Raw genomic sequence first — 17,469 nt, 5'->3', positions numbered from 1 at the left:
CTTAATGCATTGTTTTTCTTTCTGGAGCATCAGTTAGCATTTGAACCTTCTGGAATAGTAGCATATGAGTCCCTCAGTTGTCCTCAGTGTGAAACGATGGATCTCAAAATCATACAGTCATTGTTGAAAAGGGTTCAAATACACAAAAAATGCTGAAAAACCAAAGAATTTGTGAGATTTTTCTGTTTAACTGTTCAGGACATACATACTTATGAACCACTGTCAGTAAACAAACAGCTGTGGATCATGTGTATGTACATTTTTGAACAGGGTCATTTTTATAAATTCAACTATTATTTTCTCTTGTGGACTATATGTAAACATCTTTTATGTGAAATATCTTACTTAGTTCAGTACATAATAAAAAAATAACAAGCATTGTGTATGATCCCTCTTATTTTGGTAATAATCAACATTTTGCAGATTCTGCTAGGTGTATGTAAATGAACTACACCTGTGTGAACTCATTGAGAACTGACTTAATGCAATAATACAATAAAAATCAACTTAAGACTTGTTGGTGAATGGCTCAGAAATGTTATGCTAGCTCTGTGAAAGCAGTATTTAAAGCATCTGCGTGTTTGAAACAAACCCATCCTTAAGGTGTTTAAAACTTTATGCATAATAATGCTGTCTCCAGTGAAAAAGTTCATCCACTGTTTTCCTCTCGCATTAAAATCCACTCACATATTTGTTTATAGCTGTTTTGGCCTGGAAATGGTGCTTGATCTGAGCAGATTTCTCTCCTGATTCAAACCAGACCACTTTTTACAAAAAAAAAAAAAAAAAAAGCAATATTATAAACTCTAATTTACCTGAAAGCAACTGTTTGGAGCTTTTGGCTTCACAAGACATTAATTGATGAACTGGAGTAGTGCGAATTAACGTTACTTGTGGATTATTGTGATTTTTTTTTATCAGCTGTTTGGACTCTCATTCTGATGGCACCCATTCACTCCAGAGGATCCATCACTGAGCAGGTGAGGCTTAATTTTCTTCAAATCTGTTCCAATTAAGAAACATAAGAAATCATCTACATGTTAAATGGTTTTAGGGTGAGTACATTTTAGTTTTAGTTTAGTTTTGTTTTGTTTTTTGAGAGAGAGAGAGAACTACTTCTTTAAGTGCAGATAACTTCTTAGATATTACGTTATCTAATGAAATGACATTTGGAAGTGTAAAATAGTTTTGAAACCACCATATTTATGTTAGACCTTTAGCAGTCAAGAAATGTTACAACACTGACATCTACTGGTGAAGTAGAGCTGCTGCAACCTATTTGCAAAGGTCTTGTTTAATATTTCTTTCATATTCCTTATAAGGCATTGTTTCATATTACTTGTTTGGATCAGATGGGGTAATTGCATGTTGCAGTTAAAATTGCTTTAAATGTAGAGCCATAACATATTCTAATATTAAATATCAGATTGTATTGTGATTATTAAATACCATAAATTCTCATTATATCATGTATTGTACATTTAATCTGCTTTTGTACTTTACTGTACTTTCTGTACTTTACACAAGTCATGTGTTCATTACATGTAAACATGTAAATAAAAAGCCGTTTTAGGTCAAGTGTACCTGTGTGCTCGGGTTGTAGCTGGACATTAACAGTGTGTTTGTTTTGTCTGTGATAACAGCATGTTTTGAAGATCTCACTGACCTGTGGACATTAGATGGGACAGCAGCCAAAACGGCTTTCAAGGAAGTTGGTGTACTGACACAGGGCCACATATGGACACTTTGTAGCCTGTTTACCTGTCGCTGGTTACATCTGTGCTCAAACCTGTTGCCCATTTCCAGCAACTGCACTATAAATGTTTCCATTTAAAGCACTTTTACTGAATGTCCATCTCACTGCAGGTAATCACAGCTGTGCTGATATTTAGACCAAAGGCATGATTGTTAGTGGTATGTTCTTAAATAAAAAAGTAAATAATAACATATATCTGATCCTGGACCAGTCTTAAGTAGCACCAAAAATACACCGCATGGGTCAAAATGATCAATTTTTCTTTTATGCCAAAAATCATTAGGATATTAAGTAAAGATCATGTTCCACGAAGATATTTTGTACATTTCCTACTGTAAATATTTTAAAACTTAATTTTTGATTAGTAATATGCATTGCTAAGAACTTCATTTGGACAACTTTAAAGGCAATTTTCTCAATATTTAGATTTTTGTTGCACCCTCAGATTCCAGATTTTGTCCTGTTGACCGACTTTCAAATGGTCAAAAATTGACCCTTATGACTGGTTTGTGGTCCAGGGTCACATATTTCACAGAAAAAAGTGGTCTGTTAATAATTAGTTCCATAAGTTGTCAGAGCATCAAACGTTACATGTGTCACCAGCAGCACACAGGTCTGGAACAGCATGCTTTAAAGGGGTCATCATCGGATGCCCATTTTCCACAAGTTCATATGATCCTTTAGGGTCTTAATGAAAAGTCTCTAATCCACTTTGATTAAAAATTCTCAATAGTAGTGTAAAAAAAACACCCTTTTACCTTGTTAAAATCAGCTCTGCAAAATTTCAGCTCATTTAAGACATGGCCCCTTTAAATGCCACGAGCTCTGCTTGCCCCGCCCCTCTCTGGGATGATGTTTACTTTAGCTGCATTTAGCCGAGTTCATCGGCGAAACTTGCTAACAAGCACATTATTAAGAAAGGCCATTTGCAAAGATGCATAAAAAACCCTTATACTCATTTCTGCGGTGGGTGACGCTGCATCAGGAACGATCTGCACAAAGATAGACGCATATGTAGATCGGGATTGGCGCTTTCCATTTAAAAACGAAACTAACATTAAACCTCTGGGTCTTCAGCGGCTCAGATGTCGGGAGTAAATGACTACTGCTATGTTCATTATTACATCCAACAACAGAACACCTCAAAATACCTAATGTATTAGGTCAGGGCTAGGCAGGTTTGGTCCTAGAGAGCTGCTGTCCTGCAGAGTTTAGCTTCAACCTTGATAAGAACCCTTAACTTACCTGCTTATAGTCTTAGTCATTCTGAAGACATTGATTAGCTTGTTAAGGTGCTTGATTAGGGTTGGAGGATCTCTGTAGGTCTGTGGCCTATAAATAATTTATAATAAATAAACTTTGTATATTATATTATATTATGTGACCCTGGACCACAAAACCAGTCTGAAGTAGCATGGGTATATCTGTAAAAAAATATGTTCCAAATGTTTATTTTTAAAATTTTATGTTCCATTTATTTTTTTTCACCCAAATATATTTGGGAGTATATTAAAGGTATTGTATATTAAAGGTATCTATCTATCGTATTCGCAAAAGCACTGTCATGCTATAATTTTGACATTTTTTAAATGTTTTTAATTTTTTTAATTTATCTATTTATAAATTCTAAATAAAGTATGGTCATACTATCATGTGGAAATGTTTTACATTATACATTACTTCAAATATTAAATTGTATTATATTATATATATATACACTGGGAAACAAATTAGCTTAATTATTGTCACAAAACAAACAATTTAATAGCCAAAAATAATAATAATAAAAAAAAGTTTTTCTTTTGATTTACGCAAATATACCTGAAGTATATTAAAGGTATATTTATAGTTCATTTAATGTACTGTATGTAAATAAACAACTTTAAGTTATTTCTGAGAGTAAATTACATAACATATTTAACATTAGAAGTCCCAGAGAGCAGCCATTTGGCTTTTCTACCTATAAAACCCGCAGGACAGCCGATGGGCTGGAAGGCTTTTAGCTAATATCCTAAATCAGCTGTGAACAGCTGCTTTTGTTATGTAAACAAGGTGGGGCCATGCTGAGCCACTTCAAGGAAACTTGTGTTTCACTTTGCCATCTTAGAGAGAAAACACACATGGTTTTGTTGATGAGATTTATTGATAAAAACAGTACAAAATAAAATAAAAACAAACCAACCATTTTTACACATATTTACAAAAAAAAAAAAGTGAGTGAGTACATTTCAGCATTCACTCACAATCCTGGCACTGCCATGGTATCTCCCGTCTGCATTTACCACACATGTATCTGTAGCAGTGAACACATCGCACAGTGGCATGATTGTTCTTGCATTGGTGTTTGACCTGACACATGGCTCTTTTTCCAGGGCTAGGTGTGGAGGGTTGTGTCCGAAGCAATTGTTCTTTTCTTGCCTTCTTTGCACACATATGAGAGTTAGCCAACTCTCTTGCAAGCTCCACCAGGAAGTCCACCCGTCTTTCCTGCCTCCCGGTGCATGCTTGATACAGCACATGTGCATTCAGTGCTGCCATGTCAATCATGTTATAGAACACGGCAACTGGCCAGCGCCGTGTCCCTGTGCGGACAGTGTACTCCCGCACCATCTGGTCCATCACATCCACGCCGCACTTTGTGGTGTTGTAAAGGGTGACAGTGTTTGGCTTCCTTTTGGTGGTATTATCAGTCTGAATCACGCTGTGCATGCTGCTAAGAATGTAGACGGTCTTCTTCCGTTTGGGCGCATACGCCGTCAGCGTGGCAGCAGTGGTTGAAAACACCTAATAAATAAGATAAATTGTTATTTTCATAGCACTTTTACACACAATGACACACTTGGAGGTGTTGATTCTAAAAATTAGAAACACATAACCATACAACCACAAAAGACCTGCAACATACCTGAGTGGTGAATTCATTGCGAGCTGTGCGTCTAGCGGATTGAGGAATTTCCCGGCGAATCTTGTTGACTGTGCCGAGGATGGTGGTTTTCCGGCTAAGCAGTTTTTGCGCAAGTGACAGCGATGTGAAGAAACTGTCCGTGGTAACATTTCTGCCCTTGTCTAGGAATGGTTCCATCAGCCTCATCACTACATTTTCGGACAGTCTCTCTCCACTGGGACGACTAGGGTCCTTGCCAAGATATGGGAGGACATTGCAAATGTACTTGGATTTTAGGTCGCAAGCCACCCAAAACTTGATCCCAAACTTGTCAGGTTTAGTTGCAATATACTGCAGGAAACAGCAGCGAGTCTTTGATGGGAAAAGCTGTTCATCAACGGTGATATGTAGACCAGGGTTGTAGGATGTGATGCAGTTGGTGACAAATGATCCCCACACACTGGAAATTGCAGCAAACTTATCAGTCTTTGCTCGATCACTGCGGGTGGACCTGTCATCAAAGCGTAGGTGTCGCATGATGTCTTGGAAGCGGTTTCGCGGCATTGTTCCAATGATATGTGGGTTTCCCAGGTTTGCTGACCAGCAGTCACGTAGCGATGAAACCTTGGTAAGCCCCCGCAAGATGACAATTGCAATAAATGCCATTAGTTCAGGGAGGGCCATGAACCAATGAACATGCTCCGTTTGCTGTGCATGTTGATTAGTCCATTCTTGAATGCTATGAAGCATGTCAGGAGTGATGAAACACAGGAAGCTCTGAAGGCGACTCGAGATACTTTTCCTGGCCTTAGCCGTTGGCTCTCCATCTGCGGCGTACGCGTCGATTGGGGTGAAAGGGAGACGCGTCCCCACCTGTTCTTCACGCCACACTGTGCCATCTTTCGCTGTCTGTCAGGTCAGTCCCCAAACGAGCCCTCTTTTTTGGTTGAGGAGCAGTCTCCTCATCTGCAGTGTGAACAAATTCAAATTGTGAGCAATGGGAAAGTCAAATGATATCACAAATGCATGCATAGATACTAATAATAATTCCAGTATCTCCTCCTCTGTATCGGAATAATGTCTGAAATATCTTCCTAAATAAAAAGATTACTAACTAAAGCACTTCCTAACTAAAGCAGAAAAATGTCCTGCACTTCAGATGGCAGTGAATGCCTGCAAAGGTGCACAAACAAAAAAGTGGAAAATACAAAAAAGGCAAAAATATGTATGTAAATATGTATGTCACTCCACACTGCTTTTTTGGTATTTTCCACTTACTGGTTTGAAATGAAATAGGAAATAATATGAAATGAAACTTAACCTGAAGACAGATCAGACAGCTCTGAGTCCGAATCCGGCTGAAGTTCTATGTCTTCTCCATCCGAGTCACAAGGGTTTACTTCACTCAGGATCATTTCCAAGGCCTGCCGAGTGGTGAGTCTTCTCTGCATTTTCTTTCTTTGGAGAGGAGGTTCGTACACCACAGAATTCTTGAGGGCACTGAAGTAGTAGGCTATGTGCAGTGAGATTTTATCCACCTCAGCACAAAAAGAATTACCTCTCATTTGAGAGCAATCTGCATGCAATTAGATGTGCTAATTCATACCTGTTTACACCTGGGCAAGACCCTACATGCCAATGTGAGACATGGTCAATCAAGTTCTCTGCTTTTAGCAGCCCTCCCTCACTCACACAAACAAACAAGCAAGCCACCAGCAACCATTCACAACCCCCCTGCAGATTGCTCAGGTAAATGACCACATTTACACATGAATTGATGCTAATGATAGCCCAAAAACTAGCCAGTTAGCAGCCATTTGGCTATGGGTTACAAAAGTCTGGGACTTATAGTGTTAAAAAAGTTTTTGCATTATGATCTGCATATAATTGTTATTAATATTGGAGGTTGGCTGACAATCTAAACGGGACATCCCCGTGACCTTGAGGAAAAAAAGAAAAGAAAAAAAAAAGTTACCCTTTCCGTGCAGACGCTGACATCATCTCTCTTTGACATCAGTCTAGTATAAACAGCGCCAGCTGGAGTCTGCAATGGTGGGCGTAACCAGCATGTAACTGATTACTAGTTAAACCACCAACATAGGACTGCACATATATGCTCCCGTGCAACTGTTATTAGCTCATAAGACCGCACATATATGCGCCTCTGAAGTGATTCTCCTGAAATGACACACTCTGTCATTGGACATTACAAACCGCGATTGATAAACATAATGGACGAGGAGCAGATGGAGAACGGAGTGGACTCCGATGATGAACTTCAACCTGAGGAGATACCCGAGTACCTGAAAGACAGGAGGAGAGCCAAGTCCCTACCTGCGTATCCAGAGCAGGCGAACCTGTACCACCAGATCTCACAGAACTGCAGGAAACGCGTGAAGTTCGCGGACGCGCTCGGCTTGACCCTGGCGAGCGTTAAGCACTTCAGCACCAGCGAGGATCCTCAGATTCCAGCCAAAGTCTTCACCAGGCTGAAGAGTTTTCCTCTCCATAAGGACCGGGAGTTCATGGATGACCTGTGCGTGAACATCAAGTCCTCTCTGGCTCTGGACTATCTGGTCCCGGCGTTCAAGACGCCCGTGGACACCGCTGACCTGGAGACGCGGCTGACGCGCTGCCGCGTCGCACTGGAAAGCGTCACGGTCACGCAGTTTGATGTCCGTGGGATCGTACGGGCGATGGGTGGGAGAGAAATTGGAGTCAGGTATACTTTCAACGACTGGCTGTCGTTTGTAGACGCGCAAGCCATCCCCGTGCCCACCGAGGACAAGACGCACGGAGAGCGCTTCTCCTTCACCATGTACACGCCTCCTTTCCTGGGTCCGAGCGCTGCTGTGCATTTCGCCGTGTACATGAGGGATGATAACTCGGAGCTCTGGGACAACAACGATGGGGTGAACTACTCCCTGAAGTACCACAACTCGTCATCCAGTGACACCGCGGCTTTCCATCCCATATGAAGTGAAGCGATGCGCTTTTACGCAAGGATTCATCGGGGCGTTTTACGCAGGACTGTTATGTGCTCTCAAGGAGGTTTCAGCGCTTAAGGCTGTTGTTGTTTTATAGAAACAGTGCACCAAAAAGCGAGTTAGACGTCTTCTTCCAAACTTGTTTGATGTTGTTTCTCAGAAAGATATTTTGGAGTTTGTCCAAGCTGCTCATAGAAAGTGGACGAGGGCTGATGAGTTCCAAAAACACCATCAAAGTTCCATACATGTGGTCCATATTCTAAAATTCTAATGTCTCTTGATAATTTTTTGTAAGGAACAGAACTTTGAGATATAAGCTTGCAACACTGGACCACATAACCAATCTTAAGTAGCACAGGTACATTTGCAGTAATAGCCAAAAATAGATTGTTTGGGTCAAAATTATCGATCATTTTATGCCAAAAAATCATTAGTAAAGGTAAAGTAAAGATATTTTGTGAATTTCCTACCGTCAGTATATCAAAACTTAATCTTTGATTAGTAATATGCATTGCTAAGTACTGTGCACTCTTAAAATAAAGGTTCTTCACGATGCCATAGAAGAACCTTTTTTGTCTAAATGGCTCCATAAAGAACCTTAAACATCTGAAGAACCTTTCTATTTCACAAAAGGTTCTTTGTGGCAAAAGAAGGTTCTTCAGATTAAAAAAGGGTAAGAAAAATGTTTTTTTAAAGACCCTTTGACTGAATGGCTCTTTGTGGAACCAAAAATGGTTCTTCTATGGCATCGCTGGGAAGAACCTTTTAAAGCACCTTTATTTTGAAGAGCGTATTTGGAAACTTTAAAGGCAATTTTCTCAATATTTAGATTTTTTTTTGTAACCTCAGATTCCAGATTTTCAAATAATTGTATCAAATTTTGTCCTAAACCTTAAAAAAATCCATACATCAGATAATGTATAAATCTTAATTTTAAACCCTTATGACTGGTTTTGTGGTCCAGGGTCACATTTTTTTTGTTTTGATTTATTTTATTCCCTGACAACAACAACAACAACAACAAAAATCCAAGATGTAAAATTATAATTGCAAGAGAAAAGTAATTTTTATGTCTTTTATTTTTCTCAGAACAGCAAGTTTTTTGAGAGAAAAGTCAGAATTTTCAGTTCAAAGCATTCTGATATGTCTCAAGACACATGGATCCAATGAAATTTGACACTTTTTACTATGCAAATCAGTTTTAGTAGCTATGGGACAGGGGAAGCTGTCTCATAGAATCTTTAGTGTGTTATCACTCACACAAAGCTATTATTTGTGTTTTTTGTCCACTTTGAAGCTTGAAAGCCCCTGTTTATTCTACTACATATGTATTTTTGTTTTACTGGAAAGAGCAACATGGACATTCTTCAAAAACATCTCCTATTTTTGTTCCACAGATGTCAGGCAGTCATATAGTTTGAAATGACTGAACTACTGACTGAACTGAGGTAAAATAAGGTGGCTTTATGTGGGTTTTCTTTCAAAAAATGACTGGTGCCATCACAGGGTACACAATTATTGACACTGAAGTTCTTTGTAATGAAGAGACTTGACATAGAGAAAACAATACAACAATGCATTATGGGAAATCAGCAGTTCCAGATTTAAAAGTATTAATCAATGATGCTGAGTTGTGTTGGACTTCAAGCTTAAAATGGCATTGAACTACCCGAGACAAAACTAAACATTCAAACCAAAATGTATTTAAATCCAAATGTATTCTTTCGTATAAGAAACAAAACTGGCTTGATTCAAGTGAAGCTGCACATTGTAAATGTTAAAATCATTCTATGTAGATTCTACATTCATAAAAGTATAATGTGGAAGCAGTTTCTGGTAAGATAAAAAAAGGTAATTGCGATGTTATATTTTACAATTCTGAATGTTATTTTTTAGCAATTCTACAAATGTAACCTCAAAATTCTGAGAGAAGCAGCTCAGACCTAACATTTATTCTTGCAATTTCCAGTTAAAATCGCACAATTCTGACTTTTTACTTTGAATTATAAGTCAGATTTAAGCCACTGAATATTCAATAAAGGGTAATTTCAACTTTTTCTGCCAATTGCAAGCTTATATCTTGCAATTATGAAGTATTTCTCAGTATTGCAAAAAAAGGTCTGACATGTGAGATACCCTCATCACAATTATTTTTTAACCTTGTGGTGAAACAAACTTCTATAGTATGAAGTGTTAGAAGACAAAAGTAAATGTTTACAATTCTCTCAACTACACATGAGATAAGCTATCATTTGAGCTAAAGTCCAGATTTGCTGCAGTTTCTCCTTCTGTCTATGCATCTGTTTGACTATGAACATGCAGAGTGAAGACTGTAATCTGTTTTGCAATATGCAAATGTTTGTTCAAAAATATGCAATTATTCTTTATGATTGCACACATGATTTTATTTAGCGCCTGGGATTATACTCAGCAAATGATGCTTGACAGTGCAGCACAATGCATTTTTGTAATGTTATGTAAGCATTTCCTTTTTTCCAGATTATGTTCATGTTCATTATCAGGATGAAATCACAATCTTTGTGGTATATTACTGTGCGTATTTTTCATTTTTCTTTGCATATAGGAAATCTGCACTGTTAGTGTAATATAAACCAAAGCAAAACTCAAAATAAACCATGAAACGTTGTGTATTTGAAATGGATATCAAGACTGATGTTCCAGATCTGTAAATAAACAGTTCAAGTAAATATCGATCAGATGGCAATTATGTAAGATTTGGTTGTTAGACAATATTACATATACTGTATATAGGAATAACAGCTTTGTCATTTACCATTTAGAGTAAGTTACAGTATTCAGCATAAGTTGAGTAAATGCATGTGAAAATGCATTTTTAATTCAGTAAAACTACATTCAATAAAAATAAAAAAACTTTAAATATTTGACCAAATATGTAAACTGACTACAAATTCTCATTAACATTGCTGTAACACTGCAACAGTATCTGCCTCATGAATAAATGCACATGCATAATTTCATTTAGATCTGTTTACATTAAGCACTTTTAACTGGGCCATGCGTTCGGCCTACAAACATGTGAGTTTTAGCAAAACTGCTTGCTTGTGCTCTCCACAATCTGTTCATAGGCGTTGGGTAATGTGATCTTTATACCTGTCAACTTTTACTAGGTCATCGATGACTGAAAACTAACAGAATGAGCTATTTTTAGCCACCTGGCCTTGTCAGACACATTTAACCTTTGAGAAACCAAGCATAAAGGAATAGATCAGAGAACACACAAAAGAATGGATCTGACATGAATTTATCATCATAGAATGCAAAATACATTATATACAATTTCTATAGGATCTTCTATACGATATATATAGACAATACAGCATCTTATATATCAGTTAATGACACACTGCATCTGAAGTGACTATGTAAACAGGCCTATCAAGACCAGCCTGATGCAGATGTTTGATTGAAACATTAAGACAGACAAAAGACTCTTAAACCCTCAAGAGTCCTGTATAGTCTGAGAACATTGACCTTCACTCCCACATCGCATCAGTCTCTCTTCTTTTCCTCCTGTTCGACGACCGTCTTCTGGATCTCAAACATCTTCCCTATGGACACCTGTGGACAGACACCGTGAAATGTTAACATTTCCATTATTATCATCATGCAATTATTAAAATCTAATTTTGTTGACACATTCCAAGGCAGTTTAATTTTCTATAATTGCTCTGCTATAATTGCTTTAAAAGGTTCTTCACAGCGGTTCTTCAAATGTTAAAGGTTCTTGATGGAACATTTAGACAAAAAAAGTTCTTCTATGGCATCGTGAAGCACCTTTATGTTTAAGAGTGTATACTGTAGTTTTACATTTGTGTAATTTCCAATGACTGGTCAAAAAGAAAAACATATGTAACCAATATACCCACAATCTGACTACCGGGTTCTTGTTTGTGAGTAAATGTTGAAGAGAGAATTTTTAATGGCTAATTTATTTATAAGTGAAAATAAAGCTGCAAGGGGTTCAAGTGCTTTAAGGCATTTAGGCACACATGAAAAATAACAGTATGTACTGTAGCAAGCCTGTAACCACTTAAATCAATAGAGCATTTTTGGCGATTACAGGTAATTTACAACAGAAATATTTTTTTTTAACGTTTATGACTGTTATAGCACCAGCTGTGGTCCAATCTCCTTAAAACTTTGCATGCTTGTTTAGAATCCCCTGTCGCATGTGCTCAGCAGGTTTTGTGAAGTTTTGAGTTTTCCTTTAGGCTTTAGGCTTTATAGGATTTTGGATAAATTTGGACATTTCTTTTTTGATAATTATTGACCTAGAGAGTCCAAAGAATTAATCTTTTCCAGATTAAGCAAAAAACCTAGGTTTTTTTTTTTACATTTTCTCAAACATTTAACAAATGGTTTCATTGACAGCAGTGGTTCTAGAGGAAAAGTTATCCATAATAAGGAGTTCTATCGTGTGTATGTGAAAAACTGCGGAAAGTACAATCGCTTACGCCCTTGAAAAATGCGATATCACCCCCCCCCCCCCCCCCCCCCCCAAGTGGCCAATTTCTTTCAAATATCTCACAGATCTTTAGAGCCGTTAGTCAACCAAGCCCACCAAGTTTCGTTCTTATCGGCCTCTGTAAATCTTGTCTAACAGGTGCTTAAACTTCATGGCCAAGCTTCGTGATTTTTGTCCTGCCACCTTAGATTGTGCTCTTACATAAGTGTTCTGAGTTTGGCGAAGAAATCTCATTCCGTTCAGGAGTTATAGGCATTTTACTAAAAGTGGCCCTGCCCTTATTCAAACATTTTGGCATCCCTTTGGGATGGTGAGTCAAAAGTTTAACTTTTTTTGATAATTACTGACATTCGCTCTCCAGAGAATCTTTCTGCACTTGTTTGGTTCCGTTCAGGTGAAAATCTAGGACTAGTTCACAAAAGTAGTACATTTTTAAAAATCAAAAATTCCCGAAAATTTTGCAAGATTCGCGGTGGAATCTGAGGCACACGTTTAGTCCGGCGTGAACCATAAATTCCAACGACATAAGACACCTGAGCCTTTGATTGACGGTTTAGGATTTATGAGCAATTTCGTACATTTGATCGCTGTAGTGCCCCCGTCAGGTCGATTGGGGTGAGACTTGGTGAAATTTTTGCCGGAGTGAGTACTACCATCCCTCCAAGTTTCAAGTCTCTACGACTTACAGTTAGGTCTGCACGGACAGTTTTAATAAAGAAGAGACTTTTATTAAAAGAAAAGTAATTTGAAAGCTTAAAGTCCAATAATACCAATAAACAAATCACACCATTGACAGTACCAGAAGACCAATAATATATTTGCTGAACTGAACATCTTTGTACATTTTAATACACTTTATTCATCTTATTGTGTTCCAAAGAAAAAGTGATAACTTGCTCTGCCTGAGAAAAAAATTACACTCATAAAGGTTGCTGGCATTATTTTCCATGGAAAAACATCTATATAACATTTCCAATGCACAAAAGGTTCTTTGGATTATTGAAATTCATTCACACCAAGAAAGAAATGTTCTGAGAAATGTTTCTTCTATGGCATTGTTGCAAAAATCCCTACTTGGAACCTTAAAATATGAAAGGCATAGTTCACCCAAAAAAGAAAATATGCTTAAAATGTATTTATCCTCAGGTCTTCCAAAATGTAGGTGAGTTTTTTTCTTCATCAGATTTGGAGAAATGTAGCATTACATCTCTTGCTCACCGAAGGATCCTCTGCAGTGAATGGGTGCCGTCAGAATGAGAGTCCAAACAGCTGATAAAAACATCACAATAATCCAAAAGTAATTGGATTACTTGTGGATTATTGTGACGTTTTTATCAGCTGTTTGGACTCTCATTCTGACGGCACCCATTGGTGAGCAAGTAATGGAATGCTACATTTCTCCAAATCTGATGAAGATACAACTCATCTACATCTTGGACAACCTGAGGGTGAGGACATTTTCAGCAAATTTTAATTTTTGGTAACATTCCTTTAAACAAAAACGTTTTGTATCTATCAACCTTCACAAAAACCAATGAGAGTAACTTTACAGCAGTATATTTGAATAAGACAAAGCACAGCACAGCTGTGTTGAATGGCGATGTGCACGTAATGTCAGAGCAATTGTGTTAAAATGCACTAAAGTCCAAAGGATATGTTGTAATCCTTATTTGTCCATGTTTTTAGAGGCCAGCAGCAGGCTAAATCAATACTAAACAGTCCAGAGATGCGGCCTTCATGATGAACAAGGACAAGCTGTGTGCCCGATAAACTGACTGTTCTCAATGTCCATCATCAAAACTACAGAAAAGAACAAACTGATCAAACTGTATGAATGAAACGTGAACAAAACATCTCTGGAGCATGTAAAAAAACAAAACAAAAAAAAAACAGAGAGACCATGTTTGATCAGTATTTGGTTAAAGGAGAAGTTCACTTCCAGAACAAAAATGCACAGATAATGTACTCACGCCCTTGTCATCCAAGATGTTCATGTCTTTCTTTAAGCTGTAAAGAAATGATGTTTTTTGAGTAAAACATTTTAGGAATTTTTCTCCATATAGTGGACTTCATTGGTGCCCCCGAGTTTGAACTTCCAAAACGCAATTTAAATGCGGCTTCAAACGATCCCAGCTGAGGGAAGATAGGTCTTATCTAGCAAAACAATGTTTTTTTTTTTTTACATTTTTTATTACAATTTATATGCTTTTTAACCTCAAATGCTAGTCTTGCTCTGCCTGAACTCTGCTTTTTCCAGGGTACACTCTTAAAAATAAAGGTGCTTCGAAAGGTTCTTGAAGCAATGCCATAGAAGAACCATTTTTGGTTCCACAAAGAACCATTCAGTCAAAGGTTCTTTAAAGAACCATTTCTTGCTTACCTTTTAATACTCTGAAGAACCTTTTGTGAAACAGAAAGGTTCTTCAGATGTTAAAGGTTCTTTATGGAACCATTTAAACAAAGAAAAAGTTCTTCTATAGCATCGTGAAGCACCTTTATTTTAAAAAAAAAAAAAACTCCCATCTTATTTTCTCCCTCAACTTAAAAAAAAAAAAAAAAAAAAAATTAAAAATCAACCTACAGTGTCTGCAAAGTGAACTTGCAAAGAAAATCAACAAAATGGTGAAATAGCAATGTAGCACAATTTTGAAGTTGAGGGAGAAAATAAGATGGGAGTTTTGTGACATACCCTAACTGTCTTCAACTGCAAAAAGCAGAGTTCCGGAAGAGCTAGACAAGATGGGCGTTTGAGGTTAAAAAGTTTATCAAGTGTACTCTAAAAAATGTATATATAACTGATTGTCTTGCTAGATAAGACCCTTCTTCCTCAGCTGGGATTGTTTACAACTGCATTTGGGATCATTTGAAGCTGCATTTGAACTGCATTTTGGAAGTTCAAACTCGGGGCACCATAGAAGTCCACTATATGGAGAAAAATCCTGAAATATTTTCCTCAAAAAACTACTTTTTTATGACTGAAGAAAGAAAGACATCTTGGATGACAAGGGGGTGACTACATTATCTGTACATTTTTGTTCTAAAAAGGAAACTTCTCCTTTAAATTGAAAACATCTTGTTCAGTGTTGGTTATGAATATGTAAGACATAGTGGTGGAATGATGTGCTTTTCATTTGCTAATACTGGTACCGATTAGCAGATAGTTAGTTATGTTTGGCAAACACAGGCAAGATTGCAAATGCAAATAAATAGTCTAACTACTGCAGTCTATTACAAGCAGTGGTCACAAGCTGATATAATGCCAAAACAAGCAAGAATCAAATTAAAAACAAATGAGAAGTACAAAAATTTAGCCTGGGTGTCCCCATACTGCCTTGCGCAGCGCGATTTTATTCACGCTTCTAGTCAGTCTGGAAACCATGGACCTAATTTTCACCTAAGATAGGGAACCAATCACAGAACGGGGAGGGAGCAGCAAGACGATGACGCCTTCTATGCGACTCACCGAAGGATCCAGCATGGCAGCAGACGCAAAGTTATCTTTCGTGTCTACACCATGGTCTACACTGGACGCGAGCGGCGCGACAAATGACATTAGAATGCAAGTTTATTTTGAAAAAAGAGCAACTTTTGGCGTTCGCTCTACATACGTCATCCGGTATAATTGAAACGATTGGCTATGAGCTACGCACAGGCGCATTTGATAGACATTCGTATCGCCCAATAAACGGCTCTGGGCATTCGTAAACCACGCCTCAAATACGAGAAAATGAACATGTGGTTCCCAGACCACGAATCATGACGAAGTCATAACGTGGTCTGGTGATAGCCAGGCTAACAAAAATTACTAAAATGAAATTCCCTAACAAACTGCATGTAAAAAAAAGCAAGCCAAGTGAATCTTTCACTTCTTTTAGATGATTTTGATAATGATAAAAAGAAAAATAACAGAATATTTTACCACAAATACAAACATGTGATGATTATTATTATGATGATGATAAAAAAGTTTTTAAATTTGAAGATCAGGGTCAATATAACTTATTTTGTCTTCTGGGAAACATGTTAGTATCTTTTGCAGCTTCTAAAGGGCAGTACTAAATGAAAAAAGATATTTAGGCGAAACAAAAAATTTTACACATCTTCATTCTTATCAAAAGTTTTTATGTAATGTTTAATGCATGTTTTTTTCCTTCTGGAGCATCATTGAGTGTTTGAACCTTCTGTAATAGTTGCATATGAGTCCCTCATTTGTGCTCAGTGTGAAAAGATGGGTCTCAAAATCATACAGTATAATACACAAAAATGCTAAAAAACCAAAGCATTTGTGGGACCTGAAGGATTTTTCTAAAGAACAGCAAGCAGATTAACTGTTCAGGACAAACAAGGGACTCATGAACAACTTTCACTAAAACAAAACATCCAGGTAACAACAGAATATAAAGAATCAAGCATATATAAACTTTTAAACGGGGTAATTAAAAAAAAAAAAAAATATTTTTTTCTCCTGTGTACTATATGTACACGTTTTATGTTAAATATCTTATTCAGGTCAGTACTAAATAAAACATAACATGCATTTTGTATGATCCCTTCTAATTTGGAAAAATAATGAACATTTTGCAGATTCTGCAAGGTGTATGTAAACTTTTGACTACAACTGTTTCTTATAATGTTCTGTCTAAAATGAATAATAGACATGGCTGTACAGTAGCAGTTATTTTTCTTAACACAAGCATAATCTTTCTCTAATTATCCCTTCATGCTAAATTTGTTGACACTACAAAACGAGTCCAGCCGGAGCGCTGCGGTCCATCCCGTCCACAGCAGCCTCATCTGCTTCATAAACGCACCACAGGCCTCCACAACTCCGGCATTTTGTGTTTGACCGATGATCCGGCTAAACGCAACACGCAGCAGCTCTGTTAAAGACGTCTCAGAAAGAGTCAAGAAAGCTATCGGTTATGAAGACACACCAGAACATGCGGCAAATTGCCGGGCCGGTGCGAGGAAAAAGTCAGAGCGAAAGGAAAAATTGCAAGGTTGGCGAAGGAGGTGCGCATGTTCATTTTTCACAGTGATGGCTCAGCAAAGAGGAACATTAAGATCCATTTCGGCCCTCTGTAAATATTCCCTGCGTCCCTGTGACACGGACCATCTGTCAACTTCAGCCGCTCTTCTGGTGTCTCCTGTCCATAACCTCTCTTTAAAACAGAGGAGAGCAGGACACTGACGCAGACGGGCGCAGGATCTCGAGGGAACGTGGCCAGATGACTGATGGGATGAAGAGGGAGCAAGGTGCATTATGGTCCAGGTGCCAAACGGAGGAGTCAAGCGGCCAGCTGGTTTGAATTAAGTCAAGTGTTTAGTAGATATA

At 37.7% G+C, this 17,469-nt stretch overlaps 2 protein-coding genes across 2 annotated transcripts in view; one reads left to right on the top strand and one right to left on the bottom strand.

Annotated features, from left to right (window-relative positions):
* Positions 1-6,683: 6,683 nt before the first annotated feature.
* Positions 6,684-10,341, top strand: ppp1r3g (protein phosphatase 1 regulatory subunit 3G). The gene has a single exon (XM_073831140.1). It carries the CDS (start codon positions 6,824-6,826, stop codon positions 7,616-7,618), a length of 795 nt encoding a protein of 264 aa, XP_073687241.1. The 5' UTR covers positions 6,684-6,823; the 3' UTR covers positions 7,619-10,341.
* A 553-nt stretch (positions 10,342-10,894) lies between these two features.
* The window catches only part of lyrm4 (LYR motif containing 4), a 73,771-nt gene continuing 67,196 nt past the window's right edge, over positions 10,895-17,469 (bottom strand). The window contains exon 3 of the mRNA XM_073831141.1: positions 10,895-11,227. Coding sequence (XP_073687242.1) covers positions 11,159-11,227 — 69 coding nt within the window. The 3' untranslated portion in view covers positions 10,895-11,158. The remainder of the gene's footprint in view (positions 11,228-17,469) is intronic.

Source organism: Garra rufa, chromosome 24 (genome assembly GCF_049309525.1).
Source record: "Garra rufa chromosome 24, GarRuf1.0, whole genome shotgun sequence".
Classification (NCBI taxonomy): Eukaryota; Metazoa; Chordata; class Actinopteri; order Cypriniformes; family Cyprinidae; genus Garra; species Garra rufa.
This window is presented reverse-complemented; position numbering and strand designations above follow the sequence as displayed.

Coding starts and splice junctions, on each gene's coding strand:
- ppp1r3g (XM_073831140.1), top strand. CDS start 6,824: ATGACACACTCTGTCATTGGACATTACAAACCGCGATTGATAAACATA.